The following is a 19,452-nucleotide window of genomic DNA, read 5'->3' on the forward strand; positions in this document are numbered from 1 at the left end:
ACAGATCTCCAGCACCTGGAATGGTGCTTTCACACAGTACATGCTTGTGACATGTTGTTACCACCAGATCTTTCCCAGACTCTCTTACAGCTATGCATGACAATGTGCCTGAGTTCTGGCCAGTGAGATGTCAGCAGGTGTAATAGTTGCCACTTCCAGGCCTTACCTATGAAAATCCTCTGCATAGTCCTGTACTGTTTGCCAACCCACCTTGATGCCAACCCTAACCACCCTTTGGACTTTACATGAACAGGAAATAAGCTTCTAGTGTTACAGCAACTAGTGCTTATTGATATGGAGGTTATTAAATATTTACTACTCAACTGAATAGAGTGGACATGAGATAGATTCAGATTCATTAACAACCCTGTAAAGGAGAATTATTCTCATCTAAAAATAGCCACTTTTGGTTTCTTGCGAGTTCAATTTTTTTCTCTCTCCTTTTTTTAATCATATGAGATTCTTCAAACAAGAGCCCATACGGGAAAATGTAGTTAGTTTACTGCAATAATTTAAAAACCTTCTGCTGTTTAAAAAAAAAAAAAAAGTTATTACTTGTTTGGTATCTAATCAGTCTAATTTTCAATATACACATGGCTCATGGCTCCATATCACATACAAGATATATGCATTATGTACTGAATGTTTGTCTCACGGTACTACACCAAGCAGATTATGTTTTATCTACTATATTAATAATAAAATAATATATATTCCACAAATGTCTTCCAGTTTAATCACTCCAATTGCTTAAAAAACATGATATGTTGACTGACATGAAGCATCTCTCTGTAAAATAAATGCATTTCGCTATTTGTATTGGCTAAATGTTTCTCTAAATTGACATATTTTTAGTGAAAAACATATTTCAATAGTTCGTTATAACAAAAGCATTTTATTTACCCATATAAAAAAGAAACAGTTTAAAATGAACACTTCCAGACATTAAGTTATAGTAATTTAACAAAGTATTCCTGTGTATGATTATAAAAAAATTAAAAATCCAGTATTAGCATCCAATAATTTTTGCTAAGAAGAAATCTGCAATTTTATGACGTAGAAATAGAAGATACCTGAGACAGTGTGATAGAGGGTGGAATGGTGGCATGGAACCCAGGACCTACTCATTTATAGGCGTTGCACAGATAGTTTATTTATATTATTTATTCCTCCTAACTCATGAAATAGCTACTTTTGTCCCCATTTTAATGGTAAAAAGATTAGCTTCGGTTAGACTTTGCATTATGTAGCCATTGTGTGGGAGAGATCATATCTGAACTCAGACTTACCTGACTCTGTCATCTACTTATACTTTTGCTTTCTGCAAAGTGCATTTCACTCTGTAAAAGGCATGGGAAGTCATGCTTTGATAATTGAGCTAGTTGGTTATTCATTTGTAAAGCATCTAGCATTCATTCATTTCTTCAGTCAGTACAGTATTTTGGTCATGGCCTATGTGTGCATGTAATAGTAAATGGCAGTACTTGGAGGAAAACAAAGATTAAGCCTGAGGAAAAACAATCACTGCTCTCTCATAAGGAGAAAATATTGATGCATGCAGAAAATGGTGCTTGTCAGTAAAAATGCTAGTGAAAACTAAGTTGGAAAGTACATTCTCTACCTTCCATAACTGAACCCATTTTTTTTTCCACCATGAGAAATTACTTCACGCTTTTTGTTTCTGAAAACGTTTTGAGAGATCATTCCAAAATGGCAGAATAGGAACAGCTCGTCTGCAGCTCCTAGTGTGAGTGATGCAGAATATGGGTGATTTCTGCATTTCCAACTGAGGTACCATGTTCATCTCACTGGGACTTGTTGAACAGTGGGTGCAGCCCACAGAGTGTGAGTCGAAGCAGGGCAGGGCATCGCCTCACCCGGGAAGTGCAAGGGGTCGGGGAATTCCCTTTCCTAGTCAAGGGACACCGTGACAGATGGTACCTAGAAACTCGGGACACTTCTGCCCTAATACTGCGCTTTTCCAACGGTCTTAGCAAATGGCACACCAGGAGATTATATCCGGTTCCTGGCTCAGAGGGTCCCACACCCACGGATCCTTGCTCACTGCTAGCACAGCAGTCTGAGATGGAAAAGCAAGGCGGCAGCAAGGCTGGAGGAGGGGCGTCCGCTATTGCTAAGGCTTGACTAGGTAAACAAAGCCTCCAGGAAGCTCGAACTGGGTGGAGCCCACCGCAGCTCAAGGAAGTCTGCCTGCCTCTGTAGACTCCACCTCTTGGGGCAGGGCAGAGCTGAACAAAAGGCAACAGAAACTTCTGCAGACTTAAACATCTCTATCTGACAGCTTTGAAGAGAGCAGTGGTTCTCCCAGCAGGGAGTATGAGATCTGAGAATAGACAGACTACCTCCTCAAGTGGATCCCTGACCACCGAGCAGCCTAACTGGGAGAGACCTCCCAGTAGGGGTGAACTGACACCTCATACAGCCGAGTGCCCCTCTGAGATGAAGCTTCCAGAGGAAGGATCAGGCATCAACATTTACTGTTCTGCAATATTTGCTGTTCTGCAGTCTCCACTGGTGATATCCAGGCAAACAGGGTCTGGAGTGGACCTCCAGCAAACTCCAAAGGACTTGCAGCTGAGGGTCCTGTTAGAAGGAAAACAAACAGAAAGAAATAGCATCAACACCAACAAAAAGAACATCCATACCAAAACCCCATCTGTAGGTCACCATCATCAAAGACTAAAGGTAGATAAAACCACAAAGATAGGGAGAAACCAGAGCAGAAAAACTGAAAATTCTAAAAATCAGAGTGCCTCTTCTCCTCCAAAGGAGAGCAGCTCCTCGCCAGCAACGGAACAAAGCTGGACAGAGAATGATTTTGACGAGTTGACAGAAGTACGCTTCAGAAGATCAGTAATAATAAACTTCTCCGAGCTAAAGAAGAATGTTCAAACCCATCACAAAGAAGCTAAAAACCTTGAAAAAAGATTAGACAAATGGCTAACTAGAATAAACAGCATAGAGAAGACCTTAAATGACCTGATGGAGCTGAAAACCATGGCACGAGAACTACGTGATGCATGAACAAGCTTCAGTAGCTGATTCGATCAAGTGGAAGAAAGGATATCAGTGATTGAAGATCAAATGAATGAAATGAAGCAAGAAGAGAAGTTTAGACAAAAAAGACTAAAAAGAAATGAACAAAGCCTCCAAGAAATATGGGACTATGTGAAAAGACCAAATCTACATCTGTTTTATGTACCTGAAAGTGACAGGGAGAATGGAACCAAGCTGGAAAACACTCTCCAGGATATGTTCCAGGAGAACTTCCCCAACATAGCAAGGTGGGCCAACATTCAAATTCAGGAAATACAGATACGCCACAAAGATACTCCTCGAGAAGAGCAACCCCAAAACACATAATTGTCAGATTCACCAAGGTTGAAATGAAGGAAGAAATGTTAAGGGCAGTCAGAAAGGTTGGGTTACCCGCAAAGGGAAGCCCATTAGACTAACAGCAGACGTCTCAGCAGAAACTCTACAAGCCAGAAGACAGTGGGGGCCCACATTCAACATTCTTAAAGGAAAGAATTTTCAACCCAGAATTTCATATCCAGCCAAACTAAGCTTCATAAGCAATGGAGAAATAAAATCCTTTACAGACAATCAAATGCTGAGAGATTCTTTCATCACCAGGCCTGCCCTACAAGAGCTCCTGAAGGAAGCAGTAAACATGGAAAGGAACAACCGGTACCAGTCACTGCAAAAATATGCGAAATTGTAAAGACCATCAATGCTATGAAGAAACTGCATCAACTAACAGGCAAAATAACCAGCTGACATCATAATGACAGGATCAAATTCACACATAACAATATTAACCTTAAATGTAAATGGGCTAAATGCCCCAATTAAAAGACACAGACTGGCAAATTGAATAGAGTCAAGACCCATCAGTGTGCTGTATTCAGGAGACCCATCTCATGTGTAGAGACACACATAGGCTCAAAATAAAGGGATGGAGGAAGATCTACCACACAAATGGAAAACAACAAAAAAGCAGAGGTTGCAATCCTAGTCTCTGATAAAACAGACTTTCAACCAACAAAGTAGTAAAGGGATCAATTCAACAAGAAGAGCTAACTATCTTAAATATATATGCACCCAATACGGGAGCACCCAGATTCATAAAGCAAGTCCTTAGAGACATACAAAGAGACTTAGACTCCCACACAATAATAATGGGAGACTTTAACACCCCACTGTCAACATTAGACAGATCAATGAGACAGAAGGTTAACAAGGATATCAAGGACTTGAACTCAGCTCTGCACCAAGTGGACCTAACAGACTTCTACAGAGCTCTCTATCCCAAATCAACAGAATGTACATTCTTCTCAGCACCACATCGCCCTTATTCCAAAATTGACCACACAGTTGGAAGTAAAGCACTCCTCAGCAAATGTAAAAGAATAGAAATTACAACAAACTGTCTCTCAGACCACAGTGCAATCAAATTAGAACTCAGGATTAAGAAACCCACTCAAAACCGCACAACTACATAGAAACTGAACAGCCTGCTCCTGAATGACTACTGGGTATATAACGAAATGAAGGCAAAAATAAAGATGCTCTTTGAAACCAATGAGAACAAATACACAACATTCCAGAATCTCTCTGACACATTTAAAGCAGTGTGTAGAGGGAAATTTATAGCGCTAAATGCCCACAAGAGAAAGCAGGAAAGATCTAAAATAGATACCCTAACAACACAATTAAAAGAACTAGAGAAGCAAGAGCAAACACATTCAAATGCTAGCAAAAGAAATAACTAAGATCAGAGCAGAACTGAAAGAGATAGAGTCACAAAAACCCCTTCAAAAAATCAATGAATCCAGGAGCTGGTTTTTTGAAAAGATCAACAAAATGGATAGACCACTAGCAACCTAATACAGAAGAAAAGAGAGAAGAATCAAATAGACACAATAAAAATTTTAAAGGGGATATCACCGTGGAAATACAAACTACCATCAGAGAATACTATAAACACCTCTCCACAAATAAACTAGAAAATCTAGAAGAAATGGATAAATTCCTGGACACAAAAACCCTCCCAAGACTAAACCAGGAAGAAGCTGAATCCCTGAATAGACCAATAGCAGGCTCTGAAATTGAGGCAATAATTAATAGCCTACCAACCAAAAAAAGTCCAGGACCAGATGAAATCACAGCCGAATTCTACCATAGGTAAAAAGAGGAGCTGGTACTATTCCTTCTGAAACTATTCCAATCAATAGAAAAAGAGGGAATCCTCCCTGACTCATTTTATGAGGCCAGCATCATTCTGATACCAAAGCCTGGCAGAGACACAACAAAAAGAATTTTAGACCAATATCCCTGACGAACATTGATGCAAAAATCCTCAATAAAATACTGGCAAACCGAATCCAGCAGCATATCAGAAAGCTTATCCACCGTGATCAAGTCAGCTTCATCCCTGGAATGCAAAGCTGGTTAAACATATACAAACCAATAAATGTAATCCATCATATAAACAGAACCACAGACAAAAACCACATGATTATCTCAATAGATGCAGAAAAGGCCTTCAACAATATTCAACACCCCTTCATGCTAAAAACTCTCAATAAACTAGGTATTGATGGTATGTATCTCAAAATAATAAGAGCTATTTATGACAAACCCATAGCCAATATCATACTGAATGGGCAAAAACTGGAAGCATTCCCTTTGAAAACTGGCACAAGACAGGGATGCCCTCTCTCACCACTCCTATTCAACATAGTGTTGGAAGTTCTGGCCAGGGCAATCAGGCAGGAGAAAGAAATAAAGGGTATTCAATTAGGAAAAGAGGACGTCAAATTGTCCCTGTTTGCAGATGACATGATTTAGAAAACCCCATCATCTCAGCCCAAAATCTCGTTAAGCTGATAAGCAACTTCTGCTAACTCTCAAGATACAAAATTAATGTGCAAAAGTCACAAGCATTCCTATACACCAATAACACACAAACAGAGCCTAATCATGAGTGAATTCCCATTCACAATTGCTTCAAAGAGAACAAAATACCTAGGAATCCAACTTACAAGGGATGTGAAGGACCTCTTCAAGGAGAACTACAAACCACTGATCAAGGAAATAAGAGAAGACACAATCAAATGGAAGAACGTTCCATGCTCATGGATAGGAAGAATCAATATCGTGAAAATGATCATACTGCCCAAGGTAATTTATAGATTCTATGTCATCCCCATCAAATTACCAATGACTTTCTTCACAGAATTGGAAAAAACTACTTTAAAGTTCATATGGAACAAAAAAGAGCCCACATTGCCAAAACAATCCTAAGCCAAAAGAACAAAGCTGGAGGCATCGCGCTACCTGACTTCAAACTATACTACAAGGCTACAATAACCAAGACAGCATGGTACTGTTACCAAAACAGAGATATAGACCAATGAACAGAATAGAGCCCTTGGAAATGATAGCACACATCTATAACCATCTGATCTTTGACGAATCTGACAAAAACAAGAAATGGGGAAAGGATTCCCTATTTAATAAATGGTGCTGGAAAAACTGGCCACATGTAGAAAGCTGAAACTGGATCCCTTCCTTACACCTTATACAAAAATTAATTCAAGATGGATTAAAGACTTATATGTTAGACCTAAAACCATAAAAACCCTACAAGAAAACCTAGGCAATACCATTCAGGACATAGGCATGGGCAAAGACTTCATGACTAAAACACCAAAAGTAATTGCAACAAAAGCCAAAATAGACAAATGGGATCTAATTCAACTAAAGAGCTTCTGCATGGCAAAAGAAACTACCATCAGAGTGAACAGGCAACCTACAGAATGGGAGAAAATTTTTACAATCTACCCATCTGACAAAGGGCTAATATCCAGACTCTACAAAGAACTTAAACAAACTTAAAAGAAAAAAATCAAACAACCCCATCAAAGAGTTGTCAAAGGATATGAACAGACACTTCTCAAAAGAAGACATTTATGCAGCCAACAGATACATGAAAAATGCTCACCATCACTGGCCATCAGGGAAATGCAAATCAAAACCACAGTGAGATACCATCTCACGACAGTTAGAATGGTGATCATTAAAAAGTCAGGAAACAACAGGTTCTGGAGAGGATGTGGAGAAATAGGAACACTTTTACACTGTTGGTGGGAGTGTAAACTAGTTCAACCATTGTGGAAGACAGTGGGGGATTCCTCAAGGATCTAGAACTAGAAATACCATTTGACCCAGTGATCCCATTACTGGGTATATACCCAAAGGATTATAAGTCATAAAATACTATAAAGACACATGCACACGTATGTTTATTGCAGCACTATTCACAATAGCAAAGCTTGGAACCAATCCAAATGTCCATCAATGATAGACTGGATTAAGAAAATGTGGCACATATACACCATGGAATACTATGCAGCCATAAAAATGAATGAGTTTATGTCCTTTGTAGGGACATGGATGAAGCTGGAAACCATCATTCTGAGCATACTATTGCAAGGACAGAAAACCAGATACCGCATGTTCTCACTCATAGGTAGGAATTGAACAATGAGAACACCTGGACACAGGGTGGGGAACATCACACACTGGGACCTGTCATGGGGTTGGGGGAGGGGGAAGGGATAGCATCAGGAGGAATACCTAATGTAAACGACGAGTTAATGGGTGCAGCACATCAACATGGTACATGTATACATATGTAACAAACCTGCACGTTGTGCACATGTACCCTAGAACTTAAGTATAACAACGACAAAAAATAAAGCCTTTTATGCCCCCCCAAAAAATGTTTGAAAATAAAATTCAGTCTTGCCTTTCTTTTATCGTTTTAAAGACCTTATTTCTAGTTGATGTTCCTATTTATTTGAAAGAACTTTGCAAATAAACTCTAAGTAACTGGTAAAGGAGATGAGTAAATTACAATACATTTCAGGATTTCAAACACTTTCATTTCAAATTCTTCACTGAACTGCCCGTTTTATTTATATGTAGTTATCTAATCGTGGGGTAGAAAAGTTCTTTCTTTTTTGTTTTGTTTTATTTTGAAATAGAGTCTCGCTGTGTTGCCCAGGCTGGAGTGCAGTGGTGCTATCTCGGCTCACTGCAAGCTCCTCCTCTGGGCTTCACGCCATTCCCCTGCCTGAGCAGCCCGAGTAGCTGGGACTATAGGCGCCCGCCACCACGCCCGGCTAATTGTTTGTATTTTTAATAGAAATAGGGTTTCACCGTGTTAGCCAGGGTGGTCTCAATCTCCTGACCTCCTGATTCGCCTGCCTCAGCCTCCCAAAGTGCTGGGATTACAGGTGTGAGCCATCGCGCCCGGCGGAAAAGTTCTTTCTAAAGATGTGTACAAAGGCAAAATCTCTGAAAGAAAAAAGAGAAAAATAGCAAAATTGGGTGGTAAATATTAAACTGGAGAAAGTTTATGTACCAAATATCACAAATTGCTAATGTCCTCATTATATAAGGAGACTCTCTTTATATACTATAAATACAAATTATAATATAATTATGAATGACCAATACATTTGTTAAAAGATTTTTGATACCCAACTAGAAACAGGAAAATAGTATTTTATTAGCTATTGCATGTAAAAATGAAATGGAATGGTCATCCCATGCATGGTAGTGCCTGTGAAGAAGGGAATCCCAGTCTCCTGAGTCCAGTTGTGAAAAATATCTATGGGGCGGACACTTAGGCATACTTCAAAGCATCTATATCTTTTCCCCTAGTAATTCTCCTTCTAGAAATATGTACTAGAAAATAATTTTAAACTGGACAAAGATATACATATAAGATATTCATTACAACTTTATTTCTAATAGCAAAAAGTATAAATGAGTTGATGGTATAATAATTATAGGTTTATTAAATATATTTTGATATAAGGAAATATGCCATCACTTAAAAATAGTTAATGCTACAAGAAAAATGTTAATGTTATTTATGATATTCAACTTTTTGGTATAATATTATATTTTCTACAGCTTAGTGCAGATTGCATTTTTGTTTAAAAGAAAATATGACTAAGCATAGAAAAAAATACCACACACACACAGATACACCCCAAAATGTTAATAGTTGTCTGCTGTGAGGTGATATCATGAATGACTTTAAAAAATATTTTTCTCTGTGCATTTCTGTATTCTTATATTTCTTTTAAAATTTACATGTATTACTTTATTTTGAAAAACTTTTACTTTAAAAATGAAAAATAACCTTCTTGTTTTATCTATTTCTTCTGTTTGTTAACATGAAGCGTTTTTGCATTTCTTCAAGGTTGTATTTTCACTCTTCAAGTTCGCACTGAGAAGGATGGCCATTTCAGAGGACTGGGAAATCCCGAAGGCCACCCAAATGCTGGACGCAGTGTTGGCCAGTGTCATGCTTCTCCCTGCAGTTTAATGAAATGTGGCAACGGTGGGACATGCATAGAGAGTGGAACTAGTGTTTAGTAAGTATAACGTTATTAGGAATGAAAGTAGCAGGTTGTTTGTGCTCTAACTGGTACTCCACTCTAACTGGCATTCCACTTGTACAAACTAGGAACACAAACAGATGCACGTATTTAAAATGTTCTTATGTAGACTTGTTACATGATGGGAGGACAGGTGAAGGTAACTACAAATAGGATCAGCACAGCATTTATGCCATCTTAGTTCTGTTAAACAATGACAATGAATCACTACATCTCATTCCAGGCACCATGAAAAATATCACTTAAATCCATACTATTGAGAGAGTAGACAGAAATGTTAACCACACAAAGGCTTACACATTGGGATTTGCTTTCATATGTAGGTTTGAGCCGCTTTATAAAGGGCAATAGTAAAGCTACACAATTTGACTTCTGAACTACTTTAGTATGAAGCCAACATGGACCCATTGAGTAAGAAGGAAAAAAGAAAGGAGAATGTTTTTATATTAATTACTCCTTTTGCTGAGCATCTCATCTATGCAAAAGTAGTATATGAGGGGTTCTGGGAATATGCTAAAGAAAGTGGAAGTAAGCACTCTGTTATTCAATTTCTTACACTCTAGCTACTCATAAATTTCTTATGTCTCATACATGTGTAAGACAGCTAAAGAGAGATTTGTCAAAATGCTCCCTACAGGACGCATGAGAAGATGTAATGCACTTCACCAGGAACACTGGCTCCCTGAAAAGCAGCTGGGAAAGTGGAGTGTCAGAGTTTCTCCTGAAGGACAGAGTCTACCATGAAGAAAGTGTAGTTTTAAAAGACATGAGTGAATCTCTTATTCACCCTAAACAAATTCCTTCCACCTCCTCGCTAGAAAATGATCAAAAGCAAAGCTCAAATAACTGATAGTCACAGTAAAATTTTTTGGGAAAAAAAAAATGTATAGTTTGACTCAGCCCATGGAATTACTGAGGACAAAATCTAAGGCTTGGGATGCCACCATCACAGAGCAATAATTTTTGGCATTAGCTTTACCATTATAATTTTATCATTCCTTCTCTACAATTTTTAATGAAACCTTTAGCTTGCTTTACAAAGTATGCACTCTAATTTGCTCTACAACTAAATTTAATTAGGAGTACACGTTTACTTCACTTTATCTAAAGAGTTGTAGTCATTCTTCAGGTGTTACTACTAAGTATTTTTGTTATTTTTTGACGTGATAATAAACAGGGATCTAGAAAGTAGCAGTAGGAAAGCATATGAAGTTGAAGGTGAAGGTGGGGAATCCATCCCCACCCTACGTTATTCCATGTGGACCAAACAGCCTAACAGTTTGAACCTAAGAACCATATATATGTATCTTGGAATATATAGTACCAAGTATAGATAGGTACTTAGAACCATTTGCAGATTATTTTTATTAATATAGAAATTCTATTGAGTTCCGATATTAAACATAATATCTTACAATTGCACAGGACTTTGTGGGTAACAAAGCATTTTTTATATATTATTTCCATTGCTCCTCACTAAAACCCTCTAAATTACTCAAGGCCAGTATCCTAATTCCAATTTTATACAGGGAAAATAAGCCCCAGAGACTGTGAGTAATTCGAGAAGATGTATGAGCACCCTGTGAGTAGTACAGCAGGACTCAAAATCAGATCTTCCATTTCCTGGGTCAAGATTCTCTCCAGAATCTAAATAGCAAGAAATGAACTTAAAAGCAGCGAATAATTTTAATGAGGTAACAAAAGTGTTAAGTAGCCATTTACTGATTGTAACCTGTTCACCTTAATTTTTTTTAATGACGTTGAAATTGTCTTCAATTGGCACTTTGTATTTTCTCCAAATTGAAAATACCTTTCTTCATAACACATATCCTGGGAATTTCATAGATTGCCGTGTGGGTGGAAAACAGTATCTCAAACATGAGGGCCTAAATTTGAATAACAAATAGACTTAAGCGATAATGTACAGGGGGAATGATACATCTGACAAATTTCCTTACAGGATTCTAAAAATTTTTCTTATCAAAATTGTGACCAGTTTTGGGATCCTCTTATTGACTTAATTACAAAATAATTACTAACTATAAAGATTTACTGCAGAGCCAGAAGTAGCTCTTGTGACCAACATTTAATAACATTAAATTTACAGATCCCCAAACTTAAAACAGGTGAATTTTATGGTTAGTAAATTACACCTCAATAAACTGTTCAAAAATATTAAGTCTCCCATTCATAGACATTCAGATCCAGTGGCAGCAGCAGTTTAAAGAATTTTATTCCTTTTGATAGTTTTAAACAATCCTTTTCTAATCTCAGTATAAGAATACCTCCTTTAAAGAAAGAAAATATTGTGCTTTGTAATATACTTTTCAAAAGTGTTTAATAAGTTTATTTCTGTCCTTGTCCTAGTTACAGATTCTTAATTTTATATGGCTCTAAACTTTATTTTTCAACTGAAGCAGGGTAATATTAAATTGAATTTCTAGGTAACCTTATAGACAGCTCAAAGCTAAAGTTTCATCTTTTCCTGAAAAATAACTAACACACCTTATGAAATATTTCTTAAATGCTCAAGAGGCAAGTACCAACACAGAAGCACCAATTTTATGGTGCTTAGAATCAATTGTAAAAGCAAAACCTCGAAGCTGATCAAAGTGTCTTAACAATGAACAGTTTAATGTTATAAATTTAAAGCAACTCAAAATGCTCCCGTTAGCTCCCTTCCTCTTAGCTGGGATGGGAGGCATTGTTTGGGTACATAAGGGAAAGTCTTATTCCAAGCAAGGAGTGAGGTGGGGCCCGATAAGGTTTCCAGTATGTTCAGGGCCCTGGTAAAGTGATGAAAACCCTTCTCTCCTGCTCTGAGTTCATCACCACACACAGATCCATCTGTGTTCTAATGGAATTTCTCAAATGTGAGTATCATAAGGCAGAGTTCATTTCAGGCCTTTATGCTCCTGGGATGAGTTCTGATACAACAAATAAATGGAAAACTATTTCTGTTCTTAGTAGCCAAGGATAAAAAAGAAAAAAGGTTACATCAAAACGAAAGTTTTAAGTAAAAAAAAAAAAAAAAGGGTTTAGTTCTTAGTCCTATGTGTGTATGTGCTTGGTTTTTTTTTTTTTTTTTGACATAAATAAAATGCTTTAATGAAATGGCTGATTCCAAACCAAAAATGTTTAATGAGAAGAAAGATATTATTTTACATTTTTGCCAATCTCTTCCACCATGTCTAGCTTAATAGGTGTTTTTAAGCAAGTTTTATTTTATTTAAGTTGTACTTTTTTCTTTTATTTTCTTAATTGACAAATAAAAATTGGATATATTTATCATGTAGAACATGATGTTTCAAAATATGTATACATCATGGAATGGCTCAAATGAGCTAATTAACATATGCATTACCTCACATATTTATAATTTTTTTTGATTGGAATATTTAAAATCTACTCTCAGCAATTTTCAAAATACAAGACGTTGCTACTAACCATAGTCACCATGTTGTACAGTAACCTGTGACTGAGGACAATATACAGATGTGTCCTTTTAAGGAAAACAGTGTAGCCCTGGCACCATGGCTCACACCTGTAATTCCAGCACTTTGGGAGGCCGAGATGCGTGGATCACCTGAGGTCAGGAGTTCGGGACCAGCCTGGCTGACATGGCAAAACCCCATCTCTACTAAAAATACAAAAATTAGCCAGTATGGTGGTGGGTGCCTATAATCCCAGCTACTTGGGGGGCTAAGGCAGGAGAATCACTTGAACCTGGGAGGCAGAGAGTGCAGAGAACTGAGGTCTCAACACTGTACTCCCGCCTGGACGACAAGAGGGAAACTCCATCTAAAACAAAAAGAAAAGCAGTGTAGGGAAAACAAAGTTACAAAAACAAGTTAGATGTTAAAATGAGTGGCTCAGACAATAAGTACAATAGGAGTTAGAAGAATGTGGTTGTAAAAATGTAAAATGCACCAAGGATTAATATTAAGTTCATAAATGAGGCTTATTTACAACATAAATCTATTAGTGATCACAAAATCTCATTGATTCAGGATTTCCTAATTATTTTTTGTCTTAGAACTGCCTTTGAGCATTAGGTTAAAGCTAAAAACCCTTTCCCCTAAAAACTGAACATACTTGGAACACAAAAATGTGCTTATCATTTTAGAGGTTTACAAACCCCTAGAACCCAATAATAGGTTCTCTAAGGTCTGCCAAAGTTCCCAAATTAAGCATCCTTTGCCCAGACTGTCTTCTTTTATATATTTGTCCAACAATGCTTAATTCAGTCTTCTATTACTCCTCAGCTGGACATGTAATTGTTTTCCAACTGGTGACCTGTTCCCTAAACACTCCTAACCTTAATCCAGATCTTCCTAAAATCCTCTTTGCTCTTAATCATTTTCCTGCTCAAAATGTTTCCTGGTTTTCCATTGCCAATGCAGCAAAATGTAAATTTTTAATCTGTTGTCAAGCTATGTATGACTGTTATCAACCCGCCTCTTCCTGTTATTCTTTTTCTCTCTGCATAGCAAACAAATTAATTGTACTACTCTATCCCACCTTCCAAGAAACACTCTCTCCTTACCAAGCAATCAGCTGTGTTTCTTGTGAAGCTATGGCCAGCTTGGTAACTCATTACCTTGTACTAGTTCTCCTTTTTTCCTCCTCCCTTTGCTTCTCTCTCACTGTTACTTCCTTGAAAGAGTATTCCTTACTTTCTTGGAATTGCCCTTAACTCTGTCTTCTAGAGATTCCAATTTTAGATAGATAATTTTTCTCACCTATGAGGTTGGCAAAAACCTAAAAATATGATTAATCTAGTAGTGAGGCTATAGAGAAGCAGACACTATTATGTATTAGAGCAACCTAATTTCTCTATTTGTTAAAACAAAGACTGGAAACCGCTCAAATGTTCATCACTAGGTATCTGGCTGAAAAAGCTAAGGAATGTTTATGTAATGGAGGACTTCATATATATACATATATATATAGACCTTTTATATGTTGCTATGGAGTGATCCTCAGGACTTATTAAGTGAAAAAAGTCAGGGTAAAGAAACATGTAAGAAAAGGGGATAATAGATATAAACAGATATAAATACATAAATATAGATACACATACAAATAGGCTTATATTTTTCTAAGAAAAAAATGCAAGATTACACATACACAATTTATAAATGGTTATCTATAGGGTGAGGGAGAAAACAAGAAGTAGTAAAAGGATAAAAGCTAGACTTTCTAACTATAATTTGTTTTTAGTTTTTATTTGGAACCAGGTAAAATGTTTCACATGGTAAATCAAAAAAGAAAAAGACCACTCTTTGAATACTGAAGGAAAATAAGGAAATGAATAAATTCAACTGTACTTCAAGTTGGTAGCATAACCAAGCAGAAAAGATTTAATTCAATGGATCTTAAAACACAATATGTTTACTATACAGTGGATTATGGCCTAAAACAAAAAGAACCATAAAGATATTCTATTGCATCCTGTAGTCTTGATGTTAGTGGTAACATTGATATTGTTATTTTAAAACTATATATAAAAATACACAAATAGCATTATATTTATATAACAGATAAATATACATAAACCAAATGAACAATTAATATTAATCATTAGGAACTAGAATTTTCAGCATGAAAGAGATCTAGGCATAAAATCAAAGAAGTAAAAATCATTCTACTCCTTAATATGAATTGGAATTAATGTATGAACACATTACTTAACTTTCTATTCAGGAGGCTGAAGAGGGAGAATCACTTGAACCCGGGAGGAAGAGGCTGCAGTGACCCGAGATTGCACCATTGCACTCCAGCCTGGGCGACAGAGCAAGACTCCATCTCAAAAAAAAAAATCTTTCTTTTTAAAAAAATTTTCCCAGCTATATCCGCTAAAAAGATTTAGAAACACCTCTAGCGATGAACACCTCTAGTGCCAAAATTGTCATCTCCAAATACCATTTTCCACTAAAATGAACCAAGACTTCTTGGAGACTTTTACACTCAGCTCTAGGAGAGAAAATATATTATATAAGCCTAGATATCTTTTTAATGCCTGAAAGCAAGAATGTTAACAAAGACAACTATGGTTATATTAAAAGGCAACAGGAGCCAACTTAAAGAGACTCCCACTGGCCAAAGATGAGACATTTTCAGAAAATTATCTTTCCATAGTCAGAAAATATGAAAAACTTATTTGAAGAGCATAGATTCTAAAATAAGCTCGCATTTTTTTGTTTCTTTATTATTTAAGCAGCTGGAAAATAAGAGTCAGAGGTAAGAATTCACTGTGGATTTTCATCAAGCCTCCCTACACTGTGGCTTAAGAGTAAACTCTTTTCTCTCATGGTCTTTTTATAGCTCAGATGTCAGTTACTTTCTACCAGACCCTTGACATCTACATAAATTGTGAAGATTCCAAAAGGAAGGTTTATGTTCTCAAGTCGTCTCTAGCTCAACAGTCTTTCACCCATAGTGACTATTCCATATCACAGATGCCTAAAAGCTATAATCAACTTCTTTAATTTCTATCAAATTAACAAAGCCATTTCCACTTTTAGAACAGATTGTTTAGATTGGTGCAGGGGGGTGGAGACAGGTGACAATGTTGAAGGAAAAAAGTTTATATCATGACCACCTAAACAACTTCCAACTTGTATTTTGGTCACCGCACCACTGCAGTAAATACATGGCAATTCTACCCATTTTTGTCTTCTGTCCTTTGCTTTGCTTTTTTCCAACTGAGTCTGTAGGTTAAAACAAACCACAATTCCCTCCTGGTCTCAGGTAGAATAATTTATCATCGTATTTTGTAGTCCAGGCTCATGTTCATCCCAATGCAACCAGGTTTCACTGTCTACTCCAAGCAGCTCATGTAGTTTCCCAAAGACAGTTCTCTCCTTAATAGGAATTCTGATTCCAACTGTTAATATACTACAATATTCAAGCCCTTACACCTGGAGAACTACAAAATAAAGCCTACAGACAACTGCCAGTATTTTCAATAGTACATAAAGAGTCATTTCATCTCATCCTTCTTAAACTCTGTGAGGTATCACCAAGGACCTAGGTGAGTATCTCACCAGCAAAGAAACGAAGGCCATGGGGGAATGTCAGCAGGTAGAGTGATTATTATAGCAACCTGTCCTAGTAAGCATGTTGAGTTTCAATATGCCATCACATTCCAGTGTACGATGAGGTTCATTTGTTTTAGCACTTGATTGTATATTCTTCAAAGGCTCAAATTTTGAGCATGTCATTTAAAATCCAGCAAATTTTGGCAGATAAAATGTTATACATCATATCACACTTACCTTATTCTCCTAACTTGTTACTCAAATGGAAATAAGCCATAAAGGAAAGCAATTTTATATGAATTAGTCATCCACACAGGAGATGACCTGAGAAAATAATTCAGCTATGTTTCTCTTTTTATTTAAATAGCAGAGAAATAAGTTATATATGCAGAACTAGATTCCTTTAGGTCATGTGATCACCCATTGCTAAATTACATGCATTTATTCTATTATTCATATGACTTTATCATCACACCACATAGATTTTGTGTCTGTGCTTTTGCTTATGCATAGAAAACCCACAAATCTATAACCAGAACTTTTTTACAGATCCAGCTCAAAGTAAATTTTCTCCAAGAACTTTCTTTTCCTGTTCTTATCTCAGCCTCAACATATAAAGAAGAATCTCTCTTATCCAAAGCATCAAAATCCATATTTGATAGGTAACCTGAAAAAGTAGGCTAAGCAGAGGTTATATTTTTCTGTATTAGCTTCTCATCTGCAATCTGAGGGCGAATAATAGTATTACTTTGTAGGTTTTATATGGTGATTAAACAAATTACTATATCTAAAGTACTTAAAATGGTGCCTGGCACTAAGGTAAAGCCCTAAGAAACTTTGAATATTATATTTTATATATATTTCATACAAATACATTATTCTAAATAAAGTAGCAAGTCCTCAGGGTGAGGAACAAGTCCATGTTTTCTATTTTGTACTCACCTTGGTAACGATGTACAATGCTGCTCTATAATCCCTCTTTGGTAATATTTAGTAAGTGAATGATATTTAACAAAAAATATTAAATCTTCTATTATCTCATTTTCAGTTAATTTTTTATATCCATGTTCATACTAAACTCTTACAGTCTTAGACTTACCTAATTACAAGAAAATTAAATTCTTCATGTTGAATTTCTATAGTAATGAGGAAAAATTAACCCATAGAGGTTCTAAGTTATAAAATTGACAGTCAGAACTAAACAATATATCTGCAATTTAGGAATTCAAATCAGTTTCATTCTAAATGCACAGAAGTAAAATAATTAACTATATTAGTAAGAACACACTCTAATATTCATCTCTAGATTTACTATCATGATGAGCTGTTACATTTCCAAAGTGTTTAATATTTTATTCTCTGCTATCATCTGTTTATGTTTGGAGACAGAAGAACCCACAAATTTTTCCTTGTACTGACAATTAAGGATATGTAACATTTTTTGAATGGTCTTGAAATAAGAAAACAGTGCTCTGTATAGTGTCAATGATTCCTCAGTATGATTTAAGTAGTCTTAGCTATTGTATGCCGGGTGCATGTTTCCCAGCTCTTTGCCTGCTAGTCTATTTAATTAAATCTGCCTTATGTCCTGAACTATCATCAAATTTACAAGCCATGTCCCTAGATGCTTATAGAAAAAAAAAAAAAAAAAAGCTATTTTATCACCTACTCTTACCTCCAATGCAGTCTAGCTAAAAGTGGCTTTGTTTTTTCAACTTTTATTTTAGGTTCAGGATGTACATGTGCAGGTTTGTTACATAAGTGTGTGTTGCTGAGGTTTGGTGTACAAATAATTCCATCACCCAGATAGTGAGCATAGTACCCAATAGGTAGTTTTTCACCCCACATTGCCTCCCACCTCCCTACATCAAGTAGTCCCCAGTGCCTATCGTTCCCATTTGTTTGTGTCCATATGTACTCATTGTTTAGCTCCTACTTATAAATGAGAATATGCAGTATTTAGTTTTCTGTTCCTATGTTAGTTTGCATAAGATAATGGCCTCCAGCTGCATTCATGTTTCTACAAAGGACATGATTTCATTTTTTCAATGGCTGTGTAGTATTCCATGATGAATATGTACCACATTCTCTTTATCCAGTACCCTGTTGATGGGCATATAGGTTGATTCCATGTCTTTGCTATTGTGAATAGTGCTGCGGTTAACATACAGATGCATATGTCTTTTTCATAGAATGATTTATATTCCTTTGGGTGTATAGCCAGTAATGGGATTGCTGGGTTGAATGGTAGCTCTGTTTTAAGTTTTTTAAGAAATATCCACACTGCTTTTCACAGTGGCTGAAGTAATTTACATTCCCACTAGCAATGTTTAAGTGTGCCCTTTTCATTGCAACCTCACCAATGGCTGTCATTTTTTTTTTTTTACTTTTTTATAATGGCCATTCTGATTGGTGTGAGTTGGTATCTCATTGTGGTTTTGGTTTGCATTTCTCTAACGATTAGTGATGTTGAGCATTACTTAATCTATTTGTTGGTTTCATGTATGTCTTCTTTTGAGAAGTGTCTGTTCATGTCATTTGCCCATTTTTTTAATGGGGTTATCTGTTTTCTGCTTGTTGAATTGTTTAAGTTCCTTATATATTCTAGACATTAGACCTTTGTTGTTGTGTAGTGTGTGAATATTTTCTCCCATTCGGTAGGTTGTCTGTTTACTCTATTGATAGTTTCTTTTGCTGTGCAGAAGCTCTTTGGTTTAATTAGGTCCCATTTGTCAATTTTTGCTTTTATGGAAATTGCTTCTGGGGACTTAGTCGTAAATTCTTTACCAAGCCTGATGTCTAGAATGGTATTTCCTAGGTTTTCTTCTAGGGTTTTTATAGGTTTAGGTCTTACATTTAAGTCTTTAGTCCATCTTGAGTTAATTTTCATAACATATATAGTGAAG

General features: G+C 36.4%; 1 protein-coding gene and 1 long non-coding RNA gene across 3 annotated transcripts in view; one reads left to right on the plus strand and one right to left on the minus strand.

Annotated features, from left to right (window-relative positions):
- Positions 1-19,452, plus strand: part of EYS (EGF-like photoreceptor maintenance factor) — a 1,786,799-nt gene that overhangs the window by 1,707,001 nt on the left and 60,346 nt on the right. For both annotated transcript variants that reach the window (XM_078001263.1, XM_078001264.1), the window contains exon 37: positions 9,305-9,479. In XM_078001263.1, coding sequence (XP_077857389.1) covers positions 9,305-9,479 — 175 coding nt within the window. The remainder of the gene's footprint in view (positions 1-9,304; positions 9,480-19,452) is intronic.
- On the minus strand, positions 882-12,531 carry LOC144340738 (uncharacterized). The gene is made up of 3 exons (XR_013417029.1): positions 9,245-12,531; positions 8,251-8,388; positions 882-2,604 (listed from the first exon to the last, which is right to left on the minus strand). It is a non-coding gene; the product is annotated as an uncharacterized LOC144340738 (long non-coding RNA).

The sequence above is a fragment of the Macaca mulatta genome, chromosome 4 (genome assembly GCF_049350105.2).
Source record: "Macaca mulatta isolate MMU2019108-1 chromosome 4, T2T-MMU8v2.0, whole genome shotgun sequence".
Lineage (NCBI taxonomy): Eukaryota > Metazoa > Chordata > Mammalia > Primates > Cercopithecidae > Macaca > Macaca mulatta.